This window comes from Nyctibius grandis, chromosome 8 (assembly GCF_013368605.1).
Source record: "Nyctibius grandis isolate bNycGra1 chromosome 8, bNycGra1.pri, whole genome shotgun sequence".
Taxonomy (NCBI): domain Eukaryota; kingdom Metazoa; phylum Chordata; class Aves; order Nyctibiiformes; family Nyctibiidae; genus Nyctibius; species Nyctibius grandis.
In genome coordinates, this window is record NC_090665.1 from 48,150,796 (window position 1) to 48,168,406 (window position 17,611).

The 17,611-nt window shown below is 42.3% G+C and overlaps 1 protein-coding gene across 1 annotated transcript in view; it reads left to right on the forward strand.

The window, feature by feature from the left end:
• Positions 1 to 241: 241 nt before the first annotated feature.
• PDE4B (phosphodiesterase 4B) overlaps positions 242 to 17,611 on the forward strand; it is a 199,088-nt gene continuing 181,718 nt past the window's right edge. The window contains exons 1-2 of the mRNA XM_068406303.1: positions 242 to 283; positions 2,649 to 2,884. Of these exons, the coding sequence (XP_068262404.1) occupies positions 242 to 283; positions 2,649 to 2,884 (278 nt within the window). The remainder of the gene's footprint in view (positions 284 to 2,648; positions 2,885 to 17,611) is intronic.

The following is a 17,611-nucleotide window of genomic DNA, read 5'->3' on the forward strand; positions in this document are numbered from 1 at the left end:
TTTGGCAAGGGGTTGGACTAGATGATCTCCAGAGGTCCCTTCCAACCCTTAACCATTCTGTGATTCTGTGAAAATGGACAGTAAATCATAATGAGCTGTGATGTTAGCAGTTAGCTCCATAGTTTATTGTCAAGATAGTTTGTTATTCAAAACCACAATTTTTTCTTTCAGGTTGCCCATCTGAAAAAATTGGATTGAAGAGCCAGAGTTTCTTGTAACGGGGTGCACTTTAATCTTGATAATGAAGAAAAGCAGAAGTGTCATGACAGTAACTGCAGACGAGGTAAGTTTCTTTTAGAAGCATGTTTTATTTGTCCCAGTACTTCATGAAAATGAGAGTAAAAGTTTGTATTGTCTTATTTTCTAAGTATCAGCTGGTTTGGCTTTGGTTACTCATTGTTTTCCTTAAGAGTTGTTTACAGTTTGTCTGATAAGCAGAAAATAAGCCCCCCACATGTAAAAACAAACAAACCAACCCCCACACCATGAGGAGTGTAGAAGGAAGCTCTGTTCTGGATCCCAGCTTTGTGCATGTGCTGTACTTATATACTTACAAGTGTTCTGACATCCCTCCCCACTGTAGCTGCTGAACACCTCATGTGATGATGCATGTGTTATTCCATTACTACACTTGCTAATCATCATCATAATGCCCTATTAATTAAACTAATTTCCCATTCTCTGGAGAAATGTATCAGTTTGTAACGATGGTATGATCACCGCAGCCTTAATTGTCTGTTTGTCACAGCTGAGGCTCGCCGAAAAAGGAAAACCACATGGGATGTATGTGAAAATAACAGTGGAGGAGTGGAACCTGATTGTTAGTGTATCCTGTAGCACTACTTCAATGAATGAGTATTTCTTTTACACTCTTAGACCACATGTTGCACTGCTTCGTAGTCAGTTTGCCTGAGCTCGATGCTGGGTCCACTCAGTCCTTGCTGATTTGAATGAAAGCAGCATCCGAAATCCAATGGGAAGCTAGAAAACTCTGCTGTGCACTTCTTAAATAATAACAAAAAATGTAACCAGTCTTATAAAGATTGTTAATAAAGGCAGGTTAAGTCAGATCCTCATGTAGAAGGCAGGCTTTCCTTTCTGGGGTTCCTAGGAGTATTTTTGACCTGATTTTGTGCTGTGAAAGAGTAGGGTTTGGATCACTGAAGATCTCTAGCGTATTTTTGGAAACACAGCATGCCAAATATTTTAAACTTCTATCTAGGTCATTATGATGTTGATGCCTTGGTAACTTCTTGGATCTGCACCAGCGTGCCTTATAGCACTTGCAGGCTGTATGCAAGGAGTAACGTGGCTGTGGGCCATGTTGTTTGCTGTCTGGATGCTTCATGTGGTTGTGGGATGGGCAAACAAGTAGGGAAAGTTGAGAAAACTGGTAGTATGTCTTTCTCCCATCAGTTTTGTCTTTCATTCTAGTGTTGAGTTTCCTTGCTGAGGTAAGAGAGTAGATGGTACCACAGAGTTGTTTAATAGTCTCATGACAATGGAGAACATACTTTCTATTAGAAACTATGAGGCCTCATGCCTGGAGGACTCATGCTACTTTGCAGTTGTTCATGAAGGAGGACATGAGTCCTCATGGAGGACTCATGCTACTTTGCAGTTATTCATGAAGGACCTAATAACTGATTATGGAAAATTAAACCACTCTTTTTTTTTTTTTTTAAGTTACTCAGTGCTGGCTGGGAGAGCGCAGTGGTAGCAGTTTGTAGGGAAAGTGAACTAAGGGATTTGGGGAGGCTCTAAGGTGGGCTTGGAAAGGTCTGTGAAAGGTGGAGAAAGCAAGGTGGAGACCAAAATTCATGAGCAGGTAGAAGAAGAGGAAAAATGTGGAGGCATTGCCATAGATATATATACCAATTACAATAACCCTCCAGCTTCTACTGGTAGCTCATCACATGCAATACAGAAATATTCTCATTCATATTGGACAACTATATTTGAGTAGTTAAATCCTCTGGGTAAGACCAAAACTGACAACCCTCTTGCAGTGCTGTTCCACTGTGGGAGAACTTCTGGCTTGGGTTTGAGAAGACTGACAGCCAATTCTGTGTTCATGGTGATGGTTTTAAGTAAAAATCAGTAGAGAGTAGAAGAGGAAAAACTGCTTCAACTGATCAAAACCTTTTTTGGAGACTATTTCTACTAGGAGTGCCAGACATAGGGTAGGGTAACCTCTCACCGAATAGCTCTTGGATGATTCAGGATGTATCTAAGTCCAGTATTCTTGGCACCTTTCTCTGCCTGGTGATTCATCAAAAATAAGTGGCAAACCAATGTGTTTGTGCTGTGGAGAGGAATGAGACTTTAGCTGGATGTTGAATGAAATGTTCTCTGAAAAAATTTAAAATATCAAAAGTGTAACATATTGCCGAAGTGACCTGGCTTATTGAGGTGTTCAGTTACATTAGAATTAGCTGTTGAATTTAGCTTAGACGAGTTATGAGTGAATTTTCAAGTTCATTCATAACTTGATAAAATAACAATGCAGCACAGTCAAGCTCTGCCAAGATTTCATCATACAGTTATCTTTTGTGAGTAGCTATGACTATAGATCAACTGAATGTATTCTATCCTTATGGAGGAAAATGTTTGTTTGCTGAACCTCAGTGGCTTTTCTGTCTTTGCAGAATGCTCTGGATTACCTGGAGTGTGGGCTGAGTAAGTCCTACAGTACTTCCAGCCATGCTCTGGGCATAGACCTCTGGAGAGGAAGAAGGTGTTGTTCTGGTAACTTGCAGTTACCACCACTATCCCAAAGACAAACAGAAAAAGCAAGGACACCCGACAGAGACATTGTCTGTAGACCAACAACTCTGCCTTTGTTGACACCTCCAAGTATTGCAATCACCACGTACCAAGACTGGTGAGTTAATTTCCCTTTGTTACGAATCTCATGTAATTGTTTTTTGTGTTGTTTTTTTTTCTCTGATTTTTTTTTTCTTTTTTTGAAAGGCACTAGATAATTATCTTGTATATATTAATCAGTATTGTTGATGTCTATCGTTGGTGTATCATGGATGTGAGCTTAAAAAAGTAATTGCCTTTTTTTAAATTCTACTTCTGTTAAAACCTCTTCTGTTGACTTTTTTGTGTGCATCTTCATGAGACTTTTGTGTCATAAATTCTGATCTCGGCCAGAGGATGTGTGTTACTAGCTTTCCACCCACAGAAGAGTTCAGGATGGTGGTAGACTCTTCCACAGCAGATTGAGGAAAAAGGCTTTATCTCTCTGGCTATTTCCTGTCCAAGTGTTAGAAGAAAGGCTTGGAAAAGCATTTGAATCTGATGTTAAGCTTGAGAAGAGTCCCAAAGAAACTCTCAGAGAGCTGATTAAAAGGGGATTGCTAAGAGGTGAGTTCCAAAACAGAAACTGAATGTTAAGTGCCAAAACAAGGAAATTCATCCAGAGGGAGGAGAGGAAGACAAAGCCCTGAGTGTTCGTGCGCTGGAATCGCAACGGTAGATTTTAATGGTGGCATAAGGTTAGATGTCCAGCTTGCTGTGTGAATCTTGAAATGACATTGCAATGTGGCTTTAAAACCTGTACTCTCAAATTCAGGTTTCAAATGTGCTTTGGATTCTAGTGTTTAAATGCTCCACTCTCAATTTCATTTGCTGGCTGCAAGACATGTTCACATCATTATTCCTAAATCTCAGTCTGATTTTAGCTTCTGTTAAGCTCAGCACTCTTCAGAGCTGGCATTTCAGTTTGCACTTGAACAATTGTAGAGGACGTCCTAAATTCATTTGTTAGAGTCCTCTAAGAACAGTTTTCCTATTGAAAACAGGATTTTTAAACTATGCACTTGAATAGATGAGATACAGAAATCAAAGAGGAATTAGCAGGGGCTTTTGTTCAATTCTTGCATTTAATTGCTGTGGATAAATTTAACAAAACGAGTTATCTGATGGATTGTGAATTTTGACACTAAAAGGGTTGGCTTACCTTGACGAGCATTTTACGAGTGTTCCCTTTTGTGTATCTGCAGCAATCTGTAATCTTGCTGCAAGACAATCGAGAGCCTGTTCTTAAGGCGTGCTTTTAAGAATGAATTAGAATGAAATATGTGATTTAGGAAGATGCAAGGATTGGCAATGGGTATCGTTAGTTTCCTGTGTAACACAAGAGGGCATTGCTGCTCCTCTCTTCCACTGCAGCAGAGTCCGTGTATGCGCATTGCGTCGCACAACGTGGATTTTCTCTTGAACGGTATGTTGGGCAAAGAGAAGACACTTATGACTGATACACGGGTTCCTGCTCGCTCCTTGCTGCTGTTACTCTCTTACAAGTGAGCAGTTAGCTTCCGACTTCTCTGATTTGCCTGAATCTATCATGGGTGTTTACAGCCCTGTAGCAAGTTGGGAGTTGCTGGGTACTGTGAGTGCAATGCGGAGTGCGGTTCCAACACGTTGTTACACAGGCGGCTTTGCATCCCCTCACCTTGGGCACCGGTTAGATTGACTACTCTGACAGCTGGGCAGAAAACTGGTCTAATCTTGCCCTTTTACTGTTTAAGTTCTAAGGGCTTTTGAGTAGGTTGGCACTGTTCTCTACCCCATGCCAGGCAGTTCCTTACCTACGCCATTTCCCGTTACTCAGAGCCTGACCACACGCTCAGGAGCACAGTCGTGCTTCAGATTTTGTTGCGTAGGAGCGGTGCAAGAGCGATGTGGCCCCTAAGCTGTTTGGGCTTCGATATTGTGGTTCAGCTCTGCATGAAAAATACCCCCGAGGCAGGTTATGTTCGTGGAAGCCTGGCATGTGCCGTTGTGTTAAAACAGCTTTGGAATGATATGAGCGTTAAGAGACTCGGTGAGTGGGCAATAAACTCATAGGAAGATTTCAGTGTACGTAAATACAAAGTGATATATCTGAGCATGAAAGAACTGTAGCTGCAAAACAATATTACTACTCGGGAGGAAGATCCTGTGTATAGGCTAGAAGTCCAACAGAGCTGCAAGTTCAGTGCTTATTAATGGTCAAAAAAGCAAATGACCTTTTAAAGATTTGAAGGGAAAGAATAGAGGATAAAACATAGAACATCAGGATGCCGTGGCAGGAACCCATTGCTTGGTCAAACGTTGAATACAACGTACAGTTCTGGTCCTGTAGATGCTCAGAGTTTGAGCACCCTTGAGGGAAAGCTGAACAGATCCTCGGAGGAGTAATCTGTTGTATCTTTCTGAATACATAAACCCAATCTCTTGTTCAGCTTCTGAGCTGCAAGTTGTTTAGGACTGGGAAATATTTGAGGGGAAGCATCATATATGTTTGCCTTCTGTTCCTTACTGTTCTGTGCTTCTAATCTCTTGTGGGAGTCAAGATCATGGGCTAGATGTACCATTGGCCTGACCAGTAAGACCATTCTGATATTACAAGTCTGTTGTTTTGGGGTTTTTTTTCACCTCACTTCATGGGTATCTTTCCTTGGAGCTTTAATAAAAATGCTCAAGGCCACGAGCAGAAAATTAACATGTTTTAAGCAATAAGGCGAAGAAACAGGCTTTACATGTAGGGAGCCTGATGCCATTACACAGTGTAAATCTCAGACTGGGACAGGAAAGAGGGTATTCCTTGTGAGAAGAGTATCCGACTCTTAGTTTCATAGGATTATAGGATAATTCAGGCTGGAAGGGACCTCAGGAGGTTTCTAGTCCCACTCCTTACTTGCAGTGAGGTGAGACCAGGTTGCTCAGGGGGGTTTATCTCGTCTGATCTTGAAAACCTCCAAGGATGGAGACTTCACCCCATTCATGCAGCACTGAATGTTCAGGTTGTGCTGCTTTAGGCCCTTCACATGGTGTCTCTGGGCTACGGAAATTTTTCACTAAATTTATTCCCTGCGTTTAGCTTCAGGACACAGTGGTTTCCTGACCTCTGGTTATGTTCCCAAAGGTAGACAGTCTTGCTACACCTTGTACAAGATCAAGTTCATTGATGCTGTTACAACAGTGGAGTTAGTGAATTAGTGGAAATCACAGAATCAATCAGGTTGGAAGAGCCCTCTGGGATCATCGAGTCCAACCATTGCCCTGACACCACCATGGCAACTAGACCAGGGCACTAAGTGCCATGTCCAGGCTTTTCTTAAACCCCTCCAGAGATGGTGACTCCACCACCTCCCTGGGCAGCCCTTTCCAATACTAATGACCCTTGCTGAGAAGAAATGCTTCCTCATGTGCAACCTGACCCTCCCCTGGCCAAGCTTGAGGCTGTGTCCTCTTGTCCTATCGCTAGTTGCCTGGGAGAAGAGGCTGACTCCCACTCCACTACAACCTCCCTTCAGGTAGTTGTAGACTGCAATAGGAGTGGGCATGAGTCTGTCTTTGCTTTTTAAGTTTGTAATTAACCAACAAACTGTAGTGTTTTGTGTGCTTGTGAGCTTGCTGTATTATTGCTAGTCATCTGTCAGCGAGCAGGTCTGCAGCTTGTTTGCTTCTGAAAGAATTTTATTGTGCAGGTTAGTGGTCACAATAAAAAAGAAAATACTAAGGGATTGATCCTATTTTCCATGTCCCTCTAAAAATCTCTCTGAAGTTGGGGTGTGCGGAGAAGGACATGCGAGTGCCTTGGTGTGCGTGCACAGCGAGGGCTGGCGCGTGTGTGTAGTGTCAAATCTATGCTTGTAGTACTGCACGTTGTTCTCCAGATGGTGATCGTGGGCAGCAAATTAGATGCAACATTAAAAAGAAAACAAAAAAAAAAATCAGTATATTTTTGGGCAACTGAGTCTGAGAGCAGAGCTGGCTCGTAACCGTCATGAAGCTGTTAGGCTGGGAGTAATTAATTGAGGGATGGATATGAAAAGTTATAATGATAAAGGGGATGGAGATTAGCATGGAGGGTTAAAAAAAGATAATAAAACTGTAGTCAGGCTGGTAAACTAAGCAGAAGTTAATATGCCCAGCCACTCCTTTAGAGATTTGAAATCTGCAAATCCCATGGAATGAAAGGAAATATTTAGGGTGATACAAAGCTTAAGTAGGAACAGTGGGATGAGAACCAGAAGTTCAGAAGGAGTAATGCTGTTTTGGAGAAGTGTGGGGCTTTTTTGGTTGTTTTTTTTTTTAATGCTGTTTCAGACTGTGGGATGATCCCCTGTGAAATAGGTTGAAGTCTTATTTCTTGGGTAATTTCAAATTCAACTAGATAAGAACTGAAGAAATATGCTGTAAGCTTGGAATAGAAAAAAAATAGATGAGCTGGCTTCCCCTATGATGTGAAAAATAAAAACTCAGGAGGAAAAAAAAAACCACCTTAAAAACGTTTTTGATTTTTATACCTATATAAAAAATTATTTAAATCACAGAATGGTTGAAGTTGGAAGGGACCCCTGGACATCACCTGGTCCAAAATGTTGATTATTTATGTAAATTACATCAGTTTTTGTTGTAATAAAGCAGGATCAATTATTCTGATTGAAAATGCTTCCTGTGTTTCAAAAGCCTGTACCACGTTTCTGTGGGGCATTTACTTACCTTGAATCATAAGATCACAGACTGGTTTGGGTTGGAAATGTTGTCTGGTGTGTTTAGGGATGGCTCATTCCTGGTGCTGAACACTGGAATTGGTGGGAGCTTGGGGCCTCCTCAAGATAGTCTCTGAAAAGCTGAGAATGGTCTGTTGTGAGGTAGTTCTTGTGTTGTCTACAGGTAGATCATAAAAATAACATAAAGAAATTCACTAGAGCTTAAATCTGTTTGGGTTCACTGCGGTGGGAGGTAGGGGCTGCTTGCCTATTATGGGAAGAGGAGAATGCCTTGATTTTGTTGTCATTGTTGCCCTCCCACCTTCATTTTAACACCTCACAAATACGTGGAGGAGGAAATGTAAATAGTGAGATAATTTAGAGAAATGTCTTCTCTCAAATTTTGCTACTTTCTCCCTTAGTAAGATGTTTGCAGCAGAGAATATCCCATCCTTGCTGACTTGGTTGGGGGGATGGTGGCTCTTCCTGGCCAGGAGCTATGTGGAGCATCAGTCAAAGAAACAAAACTAAACCACGATGCTATGTCGGCACTCACAGTTAGCCTGCTCCCCTGGCTCTGCCACGAGAAGGCTGGGATGTGGGGGGTCACTGGTGGACCCCCGTCCCCATCGGACATTATGCAACAAATCCTGGACATCTGCTTATAAAAATAAATCCCAAGAATCCTTCATAACAGGAAGAAATGGTGGGCAACCCACACAGAATCACAGAATCAATGAGGTTGGAAGAGCCCTCTGGGCTCATCGAGTCCAACCATTGCCCTGACACCACCATGGCAACTAGACCAGGGCACTAAGTGCCATGTCCAGCCTTTTCTTAAACCCCTCCAGAGATGGTGACTCCACCACCTCCCTGGGCAGCCCCTTCCAATGGCTAATGACCCTTGCTGAGAAGAAATGCTTCCTAATGTCTAACCTGACCCTCCCCTGGCGAAGCTTGAGGCTGTGTCCTCTTGTCCTATCGCTAGTTGCCTGGGAGAAGAGGCCGACTCCCACTCCACTACAACCTCCCTTCAGGTAGTTGTAGACTGCACTAAGGTCACGTCTGAGCCTCCTCTTCTCCAGGCTAAACACCCCCAGCTCCCTCAGCCGTTCCTTGGAGGTCAGACCCTCCAGACCCTTCCCCAGCTTGGTCGCCCTCCTCTGGACTCGCTCCAACACCTCAACATCTCTCTTGAAGTGCGGGGCCCAGAACTGGACACAGGATTCAAGGTGCGGCCTCACCAGTGCCGAGTACAGAGGGACGATCCCTTCCCCAGACCGGCTGGCTACACTATTCCTGATAGAGGCCAGGATGCCATTGGCCTTCTTGGCCACCTGGGCACACAAACCTACCTAAAAAGAAACTGCTGCAGAGATAATTTGTGCTGTCTCTGAGTTATCACTGAAATTATTTTCTCAGCTAAAAATACACAGGTAAGTGTTTTGGCTGCCTATATTTAGCCATTGTCTTTTGCTGTCAGTTTTTGAAGCTCTTGGATCTTCTTCTCAGTTGGAATATTATTTTATTTTTATGTTTTCTAGAAGGCCTAAATAGAATAACTATGATTTATGTGTGGTGTAGTTGGTATAGAGGAGTTTGAAGAGGAAATATAATGTTAAATTAGTCATAGGTTGTTGAATTAAAAATGTCATTATTTTATAAATGTCTTTTTGTACAAAATTTATGTTTTGTTACTGCAATATAATCTTTTTCTTAGTTTGCATTTATTTGGTTCATTGGATTTTGGTCTGCTTACATGCTCAAAATGACAGCATCCCCTTTTTGCATGAATTGCAAGGTGAGCCCAGTAATTTTACTGAAGATGATCCTGAAGTTTGGTGCCGCGAGATTTGCCTGGAGATACTAGTCATTGAAAACAGAGGTAGCTGTAGGCACACAAAACAGGCTTTTAATGATTCAATTATAATTATATACCTCCATCCAGAATGAAATAAGACAGCTTGAAATGTATCTAGAATGGAAAGAAATGAGTCACTGTTAATTAGCAAAAGACAATGAAGCTTCTGAAATATTATGTTCAAACTTCATCCTCGGAAGAATATAAAATAAATTGAGATATGTAAATACAGGTGATAGAAAAGCTGAATCAGAGAAGAATTTGACACAACTTTTATCTTTAAGCTTCTGACTAATGATAACTTCATCTGAAAGGGAAGATCAAACCTGGTTTGCTTTGTTACTTGGAGAACTACCTTCTGGTTCTCAGCTGATCCATGGTGTTAGATGTATTTTTGTTCAGTTTTACCCATGATGGTGCTGGTCTGTTTTGTGTTTGTGACTGCTCACTTCTCTCTGTGGATGTAGGACGTGTGTCCCTAGATGATTCCTCTTGTTTTGTGTTTGCCAGAACATCTCCAGAATGATTTGAAATCAACTCCCCCAGGTACTGCCTAATGTCAATCAAGTTCTTGTTGTCCATACCCACCTGGCACGGGTGGGTGTCAAATGCCTTTAGACCTTCTCTTATGTGTTTTCAGTAGCTATGTCATGACCTTCTGGAATCTTTTTAAACTTATTTTTTGTATCAGTTCCCTCCTGGGTCCTTTGAACAGAGACCCTGATAACATTGAGAGCGTCATTGGAATGAATTAGAGGACCAAGAACGTAGTGTTGTCCTCTGCTGCTGGCCTCAGTCATGTTCTGCAGGTTCTCACCTGCTGCAGAGGGCTCGTTACCCATCACTGGACACTCTCTTTCCATTAAGAAGAAAATGGAACTTCTTACATACTTAGAGAGGCCACAGCCACCTCCTCTCTTTAACCCTGTTTTTATTGACGCTGGCAGTGCACTGGTCTCTAGGGTTTTGACTGTGAATTTATTCCTTTAGTTGAGCTGTAAGGCACAAAGCTTTGTGGCCTCTTCTGGGCTCGCTCCAACAGCTCCATGTCCTTCTGATGTTGGGGGCCCCACAGCTGAACGCAGTAAGAACATTACTGAGGGAGCTGGGTCTCTTTAGCTTGGAGAAGAGGAGACTGAGGGGTGACCTCATTAATGTTTATAAATATGTAAAGGGCAAGTGTCATGAGGATGGAGCCAGGCTCTTCTCAGTGACATCCCTTGACAGGACAAGGGGCAATGGGTGCAAGCTGGAGCACAGGAGGTTCCACTTAAATTTGAGGAAAAACTTCTTTACGGTGAGGGTGACTGAACACTGGAACTGGCTGCCCAGAGAGGTGGTGGAGTCTCCTTCTCTGGAGACATTCAAAACCCGCCTGGACACGTTCCTGTGTGATATGGTCTAGGCAATCCTGCTCCGGCAGGGGGATTGGACTAGATGATCTTTCGAGGTCCCTTCCAATCCCTAACATTCTGTGATTCTGTGATTCTGTGTGCTCTGATGGAGCAGTATTGATTTTTTTTCATACTTGTCATTGTATTATGTCGTTTTCATTCTTGTTACATGAAAATTACAGATAGTAACAGTTGTTTGTATTTTATATGTAACGAGGAGGTTACCTGTGACTGAATTACAATGGGTGGTACTGGTCAGTAGCTATGGTGCCCATAGTTGCCTCTGAGCGTGGACGCGGTGGCATCTGCAGGGGCACTTGGACGTGGGCATGGAGACATCTCTGCAGCGGTGAGCCAAGACCTGATCCTGGCTGTCGAATGCTGGTGACTGATGCGAGGTGAGGTGCTCAGTCACAGGCAAATTCATGGCACAGGCAGGGGCAGGTAATGCTGGTCATGGTCAGATAACACACCAGGAACGAATAAAACAGCCTGGTGAGAGGTGAGCTAGCCTGCCCAGGCAGATATCGTTTTTAGAGATTCCTTACTACGTCTCTGTAGTAGCATCAAGCCTTTTCCCATCACATCGGATGCAAAGGATGTGTGAAATTGTAAGACTTCTTTGCATCGGCTTCTCTTTTCTCTGGAGTCGCCCCAGAGGTCTCTGCCTGCGAAGAATACGTTGGCTTGTTGAATTAATGTGTAAAATATTAATCTAGAGCTCTGAAATGAGAAAATAATCGCAAGTGATACAGATTGGTCTAACATATGTGATTACTCACTATGGATAATATAGAAGGCATTTAAATGTTCTCTGAGAAATACTCTGAATCAAGCATGAAGTTGCTACAGAAATTACCGTTACGAATAAGGTCTCTTACATCATGCCCCAAGAGCTTATAGTATATAAATTTATTTCCTCGTATGTGTCTACTAGGAGATAACAACATAAATACCTGTAAGAAAAAAGTGGCATTGTGACACAAATAAGAAATTGTACTTTTTTGTTTAAATCCTAAAAAGTGCAAGGAACTCAGATGAATTGTGTCTCTGTCTTTCTGTGGTGTGGTTTAATGTGGAAAATAAATGTACCAAATCCAGTTTAAGGACTAAAGGGCAGGTAGAAGGCATCAGGCTTACTGTAACTACTGACTTCTTCATCCGTGTTCTGAATGCAGATAATTTTTCTGTGGCAGAGGACACCGTGTAGTTTTCTACTCAAGTGGGTACAATGACCTGGTTGACGTAGATGACTAATTCCGTGTGAACAGATGAGCATCCAAGCCCCTCAGAACTCGTAAGGTGTCTTTCTTAAAGGTAGAGGTCATTTATTTGTGACTAATCTGAAAAGTATTCTGGATCTTCTTGACCTAGTTAGAGGTATTGGATGTTTTAAAGACCTAAAGACTTATGACATCATATTCAGAGGCTGCAATTGTTGGGTGCTAAACCAAAAACTAATATACAAGGTGCTTATTGAACGAGGAATAGCCTGTTGGAGAGCAACTGGATGCTAATGGGAAGAGCTCAAAAAGTCACCTTTTATAGAGGGTGGGTCCTGGTCAACCTTTGCTAAGCTCCCAGAGGTGGGTAATTTCTCTGTGCGGGTGTCCTGACTCTAAAATAAATAAGGATGGACTTTTCCAGTTGCTTCTTCCTTCTGCAGTTGGCTCAGCTCTCACACTGCAGACCGAAGGGTTGCTAGGTGCTCTGGTTCTGTCTTCTGTGACCATTTATAGCGCTCCAAAACATCGCTTCAAAGGCCTGTACAGGAATTACTAGTGTCTGCCCTTCCGGAAATTTCAGAGGCCCCTAAATCTGTGGGAATGGAGATACAGACTGTAGAATTTTAAACTATTAAATACAGAAGAACCTTATCTTCCAGTGGGAATATAAATTGCAGTGAATTGTTGTTGGTGGTGTTTTTTTGCTTCTTAAATGTGGGAGATTTGTCATGCAAACCAGTAATTAATGATGTATTCTGCCTCTCATTCAGCATCTCAATTCTGGGAACTTTCAGGAAGGTATAAGAAAAATCCTCAAACATGTCATTTAAAGTTTTCTGTCATGGAGCCATCTTTTAGAAGCTCTAGCTTGTGAGACAGCAGACATTGCAACCGAGCAAAGGCAGGTGGTTTTTTTTACTTAAAAAGATACAAACTGAATACCAAAAAGCCTCCCACTTCTGAGCCAAAGAGACTTTCCTGCATGGAGCTTTGCTCAGCGTTCTATTAAAGAAGGCATTATTAAGGGAGGGTTGAAGTTTGCTACATCGGCATCTCCTCACAGCTTCCAGATAACATTTCTTTGCTGTTACATTTATATTATTAAGCACTAGGTTTGTACTGCATGTTTTGGAAGTTTGATCACTGGGCTGTGTTGCAGCTTTCCTTTACTGCATTGTAGGAAGATGTGGCTGATCAAATGCATCTCTAATAAGAATTCACCATTCTAATTCCTCAGGCTAAAACTATTTTAAAGCATCAGAATTTGGTATGATGGTTTGAAAATGTCAGTCGTAGGTATATGTTTAAGTAGAGGCTATAATCAGATTTGCTGCTCTGAGGGAGCTAAAAGTACAGTTGGGACTAGGATGGGGTAGAATTAACTAATACTGATTCTGCCTCTAATGTGACCAGTAGCACTCAGTGGTGGAATGGACTGAGTGGGAGAGGGAGTCGGCCTCTTCTCCCAGGCAACCAGCGCTAGGACAAGAGGACACAGCCTCAAGCTTGGCCAGGGGAGGTTGAGGTTGGCCATTAGGAAGCATTTCTTCTCAGCAAGGGTCATTAGCCATTGGAAGGGGCTGCCCAGGGAGGTGGTGGAGTCACCATCTCTGGAGGGGTTTAAGAAAAGCCTGGCCATGGCACTTAGTGCCCTGGTCTAGTTGCCATGGTGGTGTCAGGGCAATGGTTGGACTCGATGAGCCCAGAGGGCTCTTCCAACCTGATTGATTCTGTGATTCTGAGTGTGCCTCTTGGTCGTGATAGAAAGGAAATAAAGAAGGCATGAGCTACATATTTCATCGTTTCCCCTCATGTCAGTCTCTTCAGCTTATATGCTTCACCTTTCTTTTCCCTTTTTCTCCACTTCTGTTGTGTCTAGACAGCCAACTCCATCACTGGAAAGATTTAAGTTCACCACCACAAACACATCCTTATGTATAACACTGTACAGCTTTTTTTTTATTTTCTTGGAATCTTTTCCATGTTTCAGCAATGCTGCATCCAGCTCTTCTTTTCACATCACTGTCACCTTTCTAGCTCTTTCTCACCAGCCATTGCTCTGACTTAAAGCCTTGGCTGTCGTTTCCTATCCTTACGTTTTCATCCACAGTGACTTCTATTTTCACATTGAAGCACTATTCCTTGGCACCCGTTTTCCTGGCCACGTACCCTTGTGCAGCTTCCAGTTCATTGATATATTTCTTGTCTTGCTGTAAGTCTCCTCCTAGACATTTCTCTTTGCTTTGATTCATTTACCTCCCCCTCGCATCTTTCCCTCTCTCCCATTGCCTGGGTTGCTCTTATTTATTCCCAGTGCTGGCCCGTCTCGGCAATTACATCTTCTGCCTTAGGCCTCGAGCTGAAGATCACATCCATGTCAGTCCTGTGACATTTCCACTGCAAATTTATTCACTCCTCTACTGCAGTCTTTTTAACTGAGTTCTTTTCCAGTGCAAGTGACTATTCCCATATTCTTTACTCTCTTCTACCTTCTCATTGCCTCTGCTTCTCTCTACTCACGTGTCTTTAGTGGTTTAGTCCAAGAGAAAACAGCTTTTTTTTCTCCTTTACCTTGGTTTAGTTTTCCCCTTTTCCTCAAAATCCTGTTCTTCTGTCCTTTGACAAACACAGACGTTCCTCAACTGCTCTGTTCCTCCAAACTCATAACTTGCTTCAATGCCCCAATTCTAATTTCTAGTCTCCTGCATGATCACTCCTACTGTCATCGACCCTTTTCTTTTATAATGGAAATTTGATTTAGCTGACCTGTTAGAGGGGGACAATGACTTCACTCCTACAGTGAGGCAGTGAATTGCCCTTTCATCTCTTTCTGGGCTAATGGAGCTAATTGGCTTCTAGAGTTTCCCTCCTAGAAGTCCATCGTAGATCCTCTCCCAACCCATCTTCTACCCTGTACGTTTGGCAGAAATCCAAATGTGAAGTAGCAACAATGCTGTGAGATCCCATAATGTCGCAGGCCCAACAGGGTTTTTTTGCATCAAATGTGTTCAAATTATAGTCTAAAAGAAAGATACTGGCTTCTAAGAGTCAGATTAAGTCCTTCCCTTGTGCATCATCAACTATTAATAAAGGTTCCAGAGATGACCATCTCTCCTGAGTGACCTTTACAGTCCCGTGTTTGCACAGATGCTTGATTTAAACCAAGCACACACTGATATGTATGAGGGACCATCAAAGTCCTTCCAGGACTAATGAGTACAAAGGAACAGACTCTCTTGATTGCTTCAGGAGCATATATTATATGTATGCATTTAGACAGCAAATTATTTGAACAACAATTAAAAATATGCAGGGAGATTCTGTGTTTTGTATTTTATTATGATTGGCACGTCTAAGAGTCTTAATTTTCAAATTGTTTGAAAGCTTGAGAAACATTTTTATTTTTGCTTTTAAAGACAGAATACTAAAAGCCAGGATTTCTGATTAAAAATTAAAATCTGATTTACTTGATTAAAAATACGTTTCCCCTTGGTTTCCTTCCTTTAAAAAAGAAGTAAAAGCAGTACTAGCAAACCTCAATCCCTTGAAATAATTTTTCTAATTATTTTGCTGTCAGGTTAGCGTTCTCTTTTTGGGATGCCTTGCTAATGTGTATGGATGGAACAATGACCTAAGTTATAGAGGGGAGCTTCCTAACTGTTTTTATTTAAGTGTGCTTCTAGAGAGTGTGCTGTGTGGAAGAATTATCCAGTTACTCTGCTGCCAACTGAAAGTGCTGTGAAAAGTCAACTAACCACTCTTCCTTTCCTGCTGAAGCATGTAGGACATCTCTCAGTTGCCTCTTCCCTGGTATTTTATTTTATCCTGGCAATTATGACTTAGAAACAGATAAATAATAGTGCTACTGTAAAGAAGTGTGTATTCTTGTTGCTTAGCTGTTGCTCTCAACACAATGAATATCAGACTTCAATGAGGAATTGTGTGCCTGAAAATATTGTTTTCCACCTGTATCAGTGTATTAAAATATATTAAAACCTTCTGCAATCCTAGACGTTTTGGTAATCTGAGAAGCTTGTATGAAAACTCACCCAAGTATGCTTAAACTTTTGAAAATTTCCTTAATTGTCCTGTTCTTCCAAGTGGTTTCATTTTTCCTGCCAGCACTATGAGGCCCTTTTCTTTAATCATCTTTTCCCTCTCCTCAACTCTTCCTTCGTATTACTGGTGTCTTTTCTGATGAGCTGAAATTACTCGTTTCTCTTGGACTACTGATCCTATTGCACACAATAATCTGTAACGATAATCTTTCTTCTCAGCAAGGGTCATTAGCCATTGGAAGGGGCTGCCCAGGGAGGTGGTGGAGTCACCATCTCTGGAGGGGTTTAAGAAAAGACTGGCCATGGCACTTAGTGCCCTGGTCTAGTTGCCATGGTGGTGTCAGGGCAATGGTTGGACTCGATGATCCCAGAGGTCTCTTCCAACTTGCTTCTGTCATTCTGTGATAGACAAATTATTGCATTACACTGTGTTACAAGGACAGTTCAGGAAAGAGCAAGATGCCTGTTGACCATTTTTGTTTGTATATTAGGGGAACTTCAGTAAACTGATCCTTGTACCTGGTTAATCTCTCCTGGTGTTCTGTTACCCCAGGTGTTCTGTCTACCGGTGCCTCCTGTTGCTGACTGTAACCATAGCAAATAGAGCAAAATTCATTTTTCAGAATTATTGCCAAGTTTATTCTGATACCAAGCTTTCGTGCCAGTTAGCTCAAGTCTCTTGAGATGTTCTTGTTCTCACCTCTTCTTGGCTCATCCTTGGAGTAAAGCAGCATGTTTTGGCAGAGTTCCAATACTACAATCTGTAGAGACTATATAGACTTTGGCTGCACGGTCCTCTGTACGTGCAACATCAGAAGTTGGCAGCGTGAAGGATGGTAGCCAAAACAGAAAGAGAGCTGTGCTACAGCCTTGTCCAGGTAACCCTTAGCTCCCATTGCCACCAAGACCTAGGAGACAGTTAACAGAAGAAATACCCTGTGCTGTTGGTCAGCCTTCAAAATACTCTGAGGTTGTGTGCCAAGCAACCAGTGTCCCAGACCTCAGCCTGGGGAAGCACCTGCATGCTGGCTACCCAAAGCAGTGGCTGGCACTTTGTCTTTTCATTCTTTATGCTTCCTCAAGGGAGAGTGGAGGCTTGCCTCTCCCCACAGTCTCCTTTTTCCATCTTGTTAGCTCAGCCTTTCTTGCATTTCTTCGCTCCATCAACAGCCTTTGCACGTCTTACCACGGTCTACAGGCTGTGGGGCTGCCATCTCATTACTAATTTATGAACGTCCAAAGAATGAGAAGGGCTCCCTTAATGGACACTGCTTCTGAAACACCTCTGAATTCAGGTAAGGAGAGGAGGAGCATGCCATTGTACAGCACGTTTTATTGCAGAGTGCTTTTAAAAGGTGGGTTTCCCTTTATTTTCTTTGCCATTTTAATAGCTTTATGAAAAGGCATGGAAATATGGTTTCTTTAATATCAGATGTATTCTCACAAACACCCTCCAGTATCCCGTTTTGCTTTCCTGGTGAGTTAGAAAGGTCTTTTTTTAGTCTGGAATTCCAGATTCTGCGCATTTGTGTGGATTTTATTTGTCAGTCGGCGTAGCCCTCAAGCATCCCTTTGTCTGTCA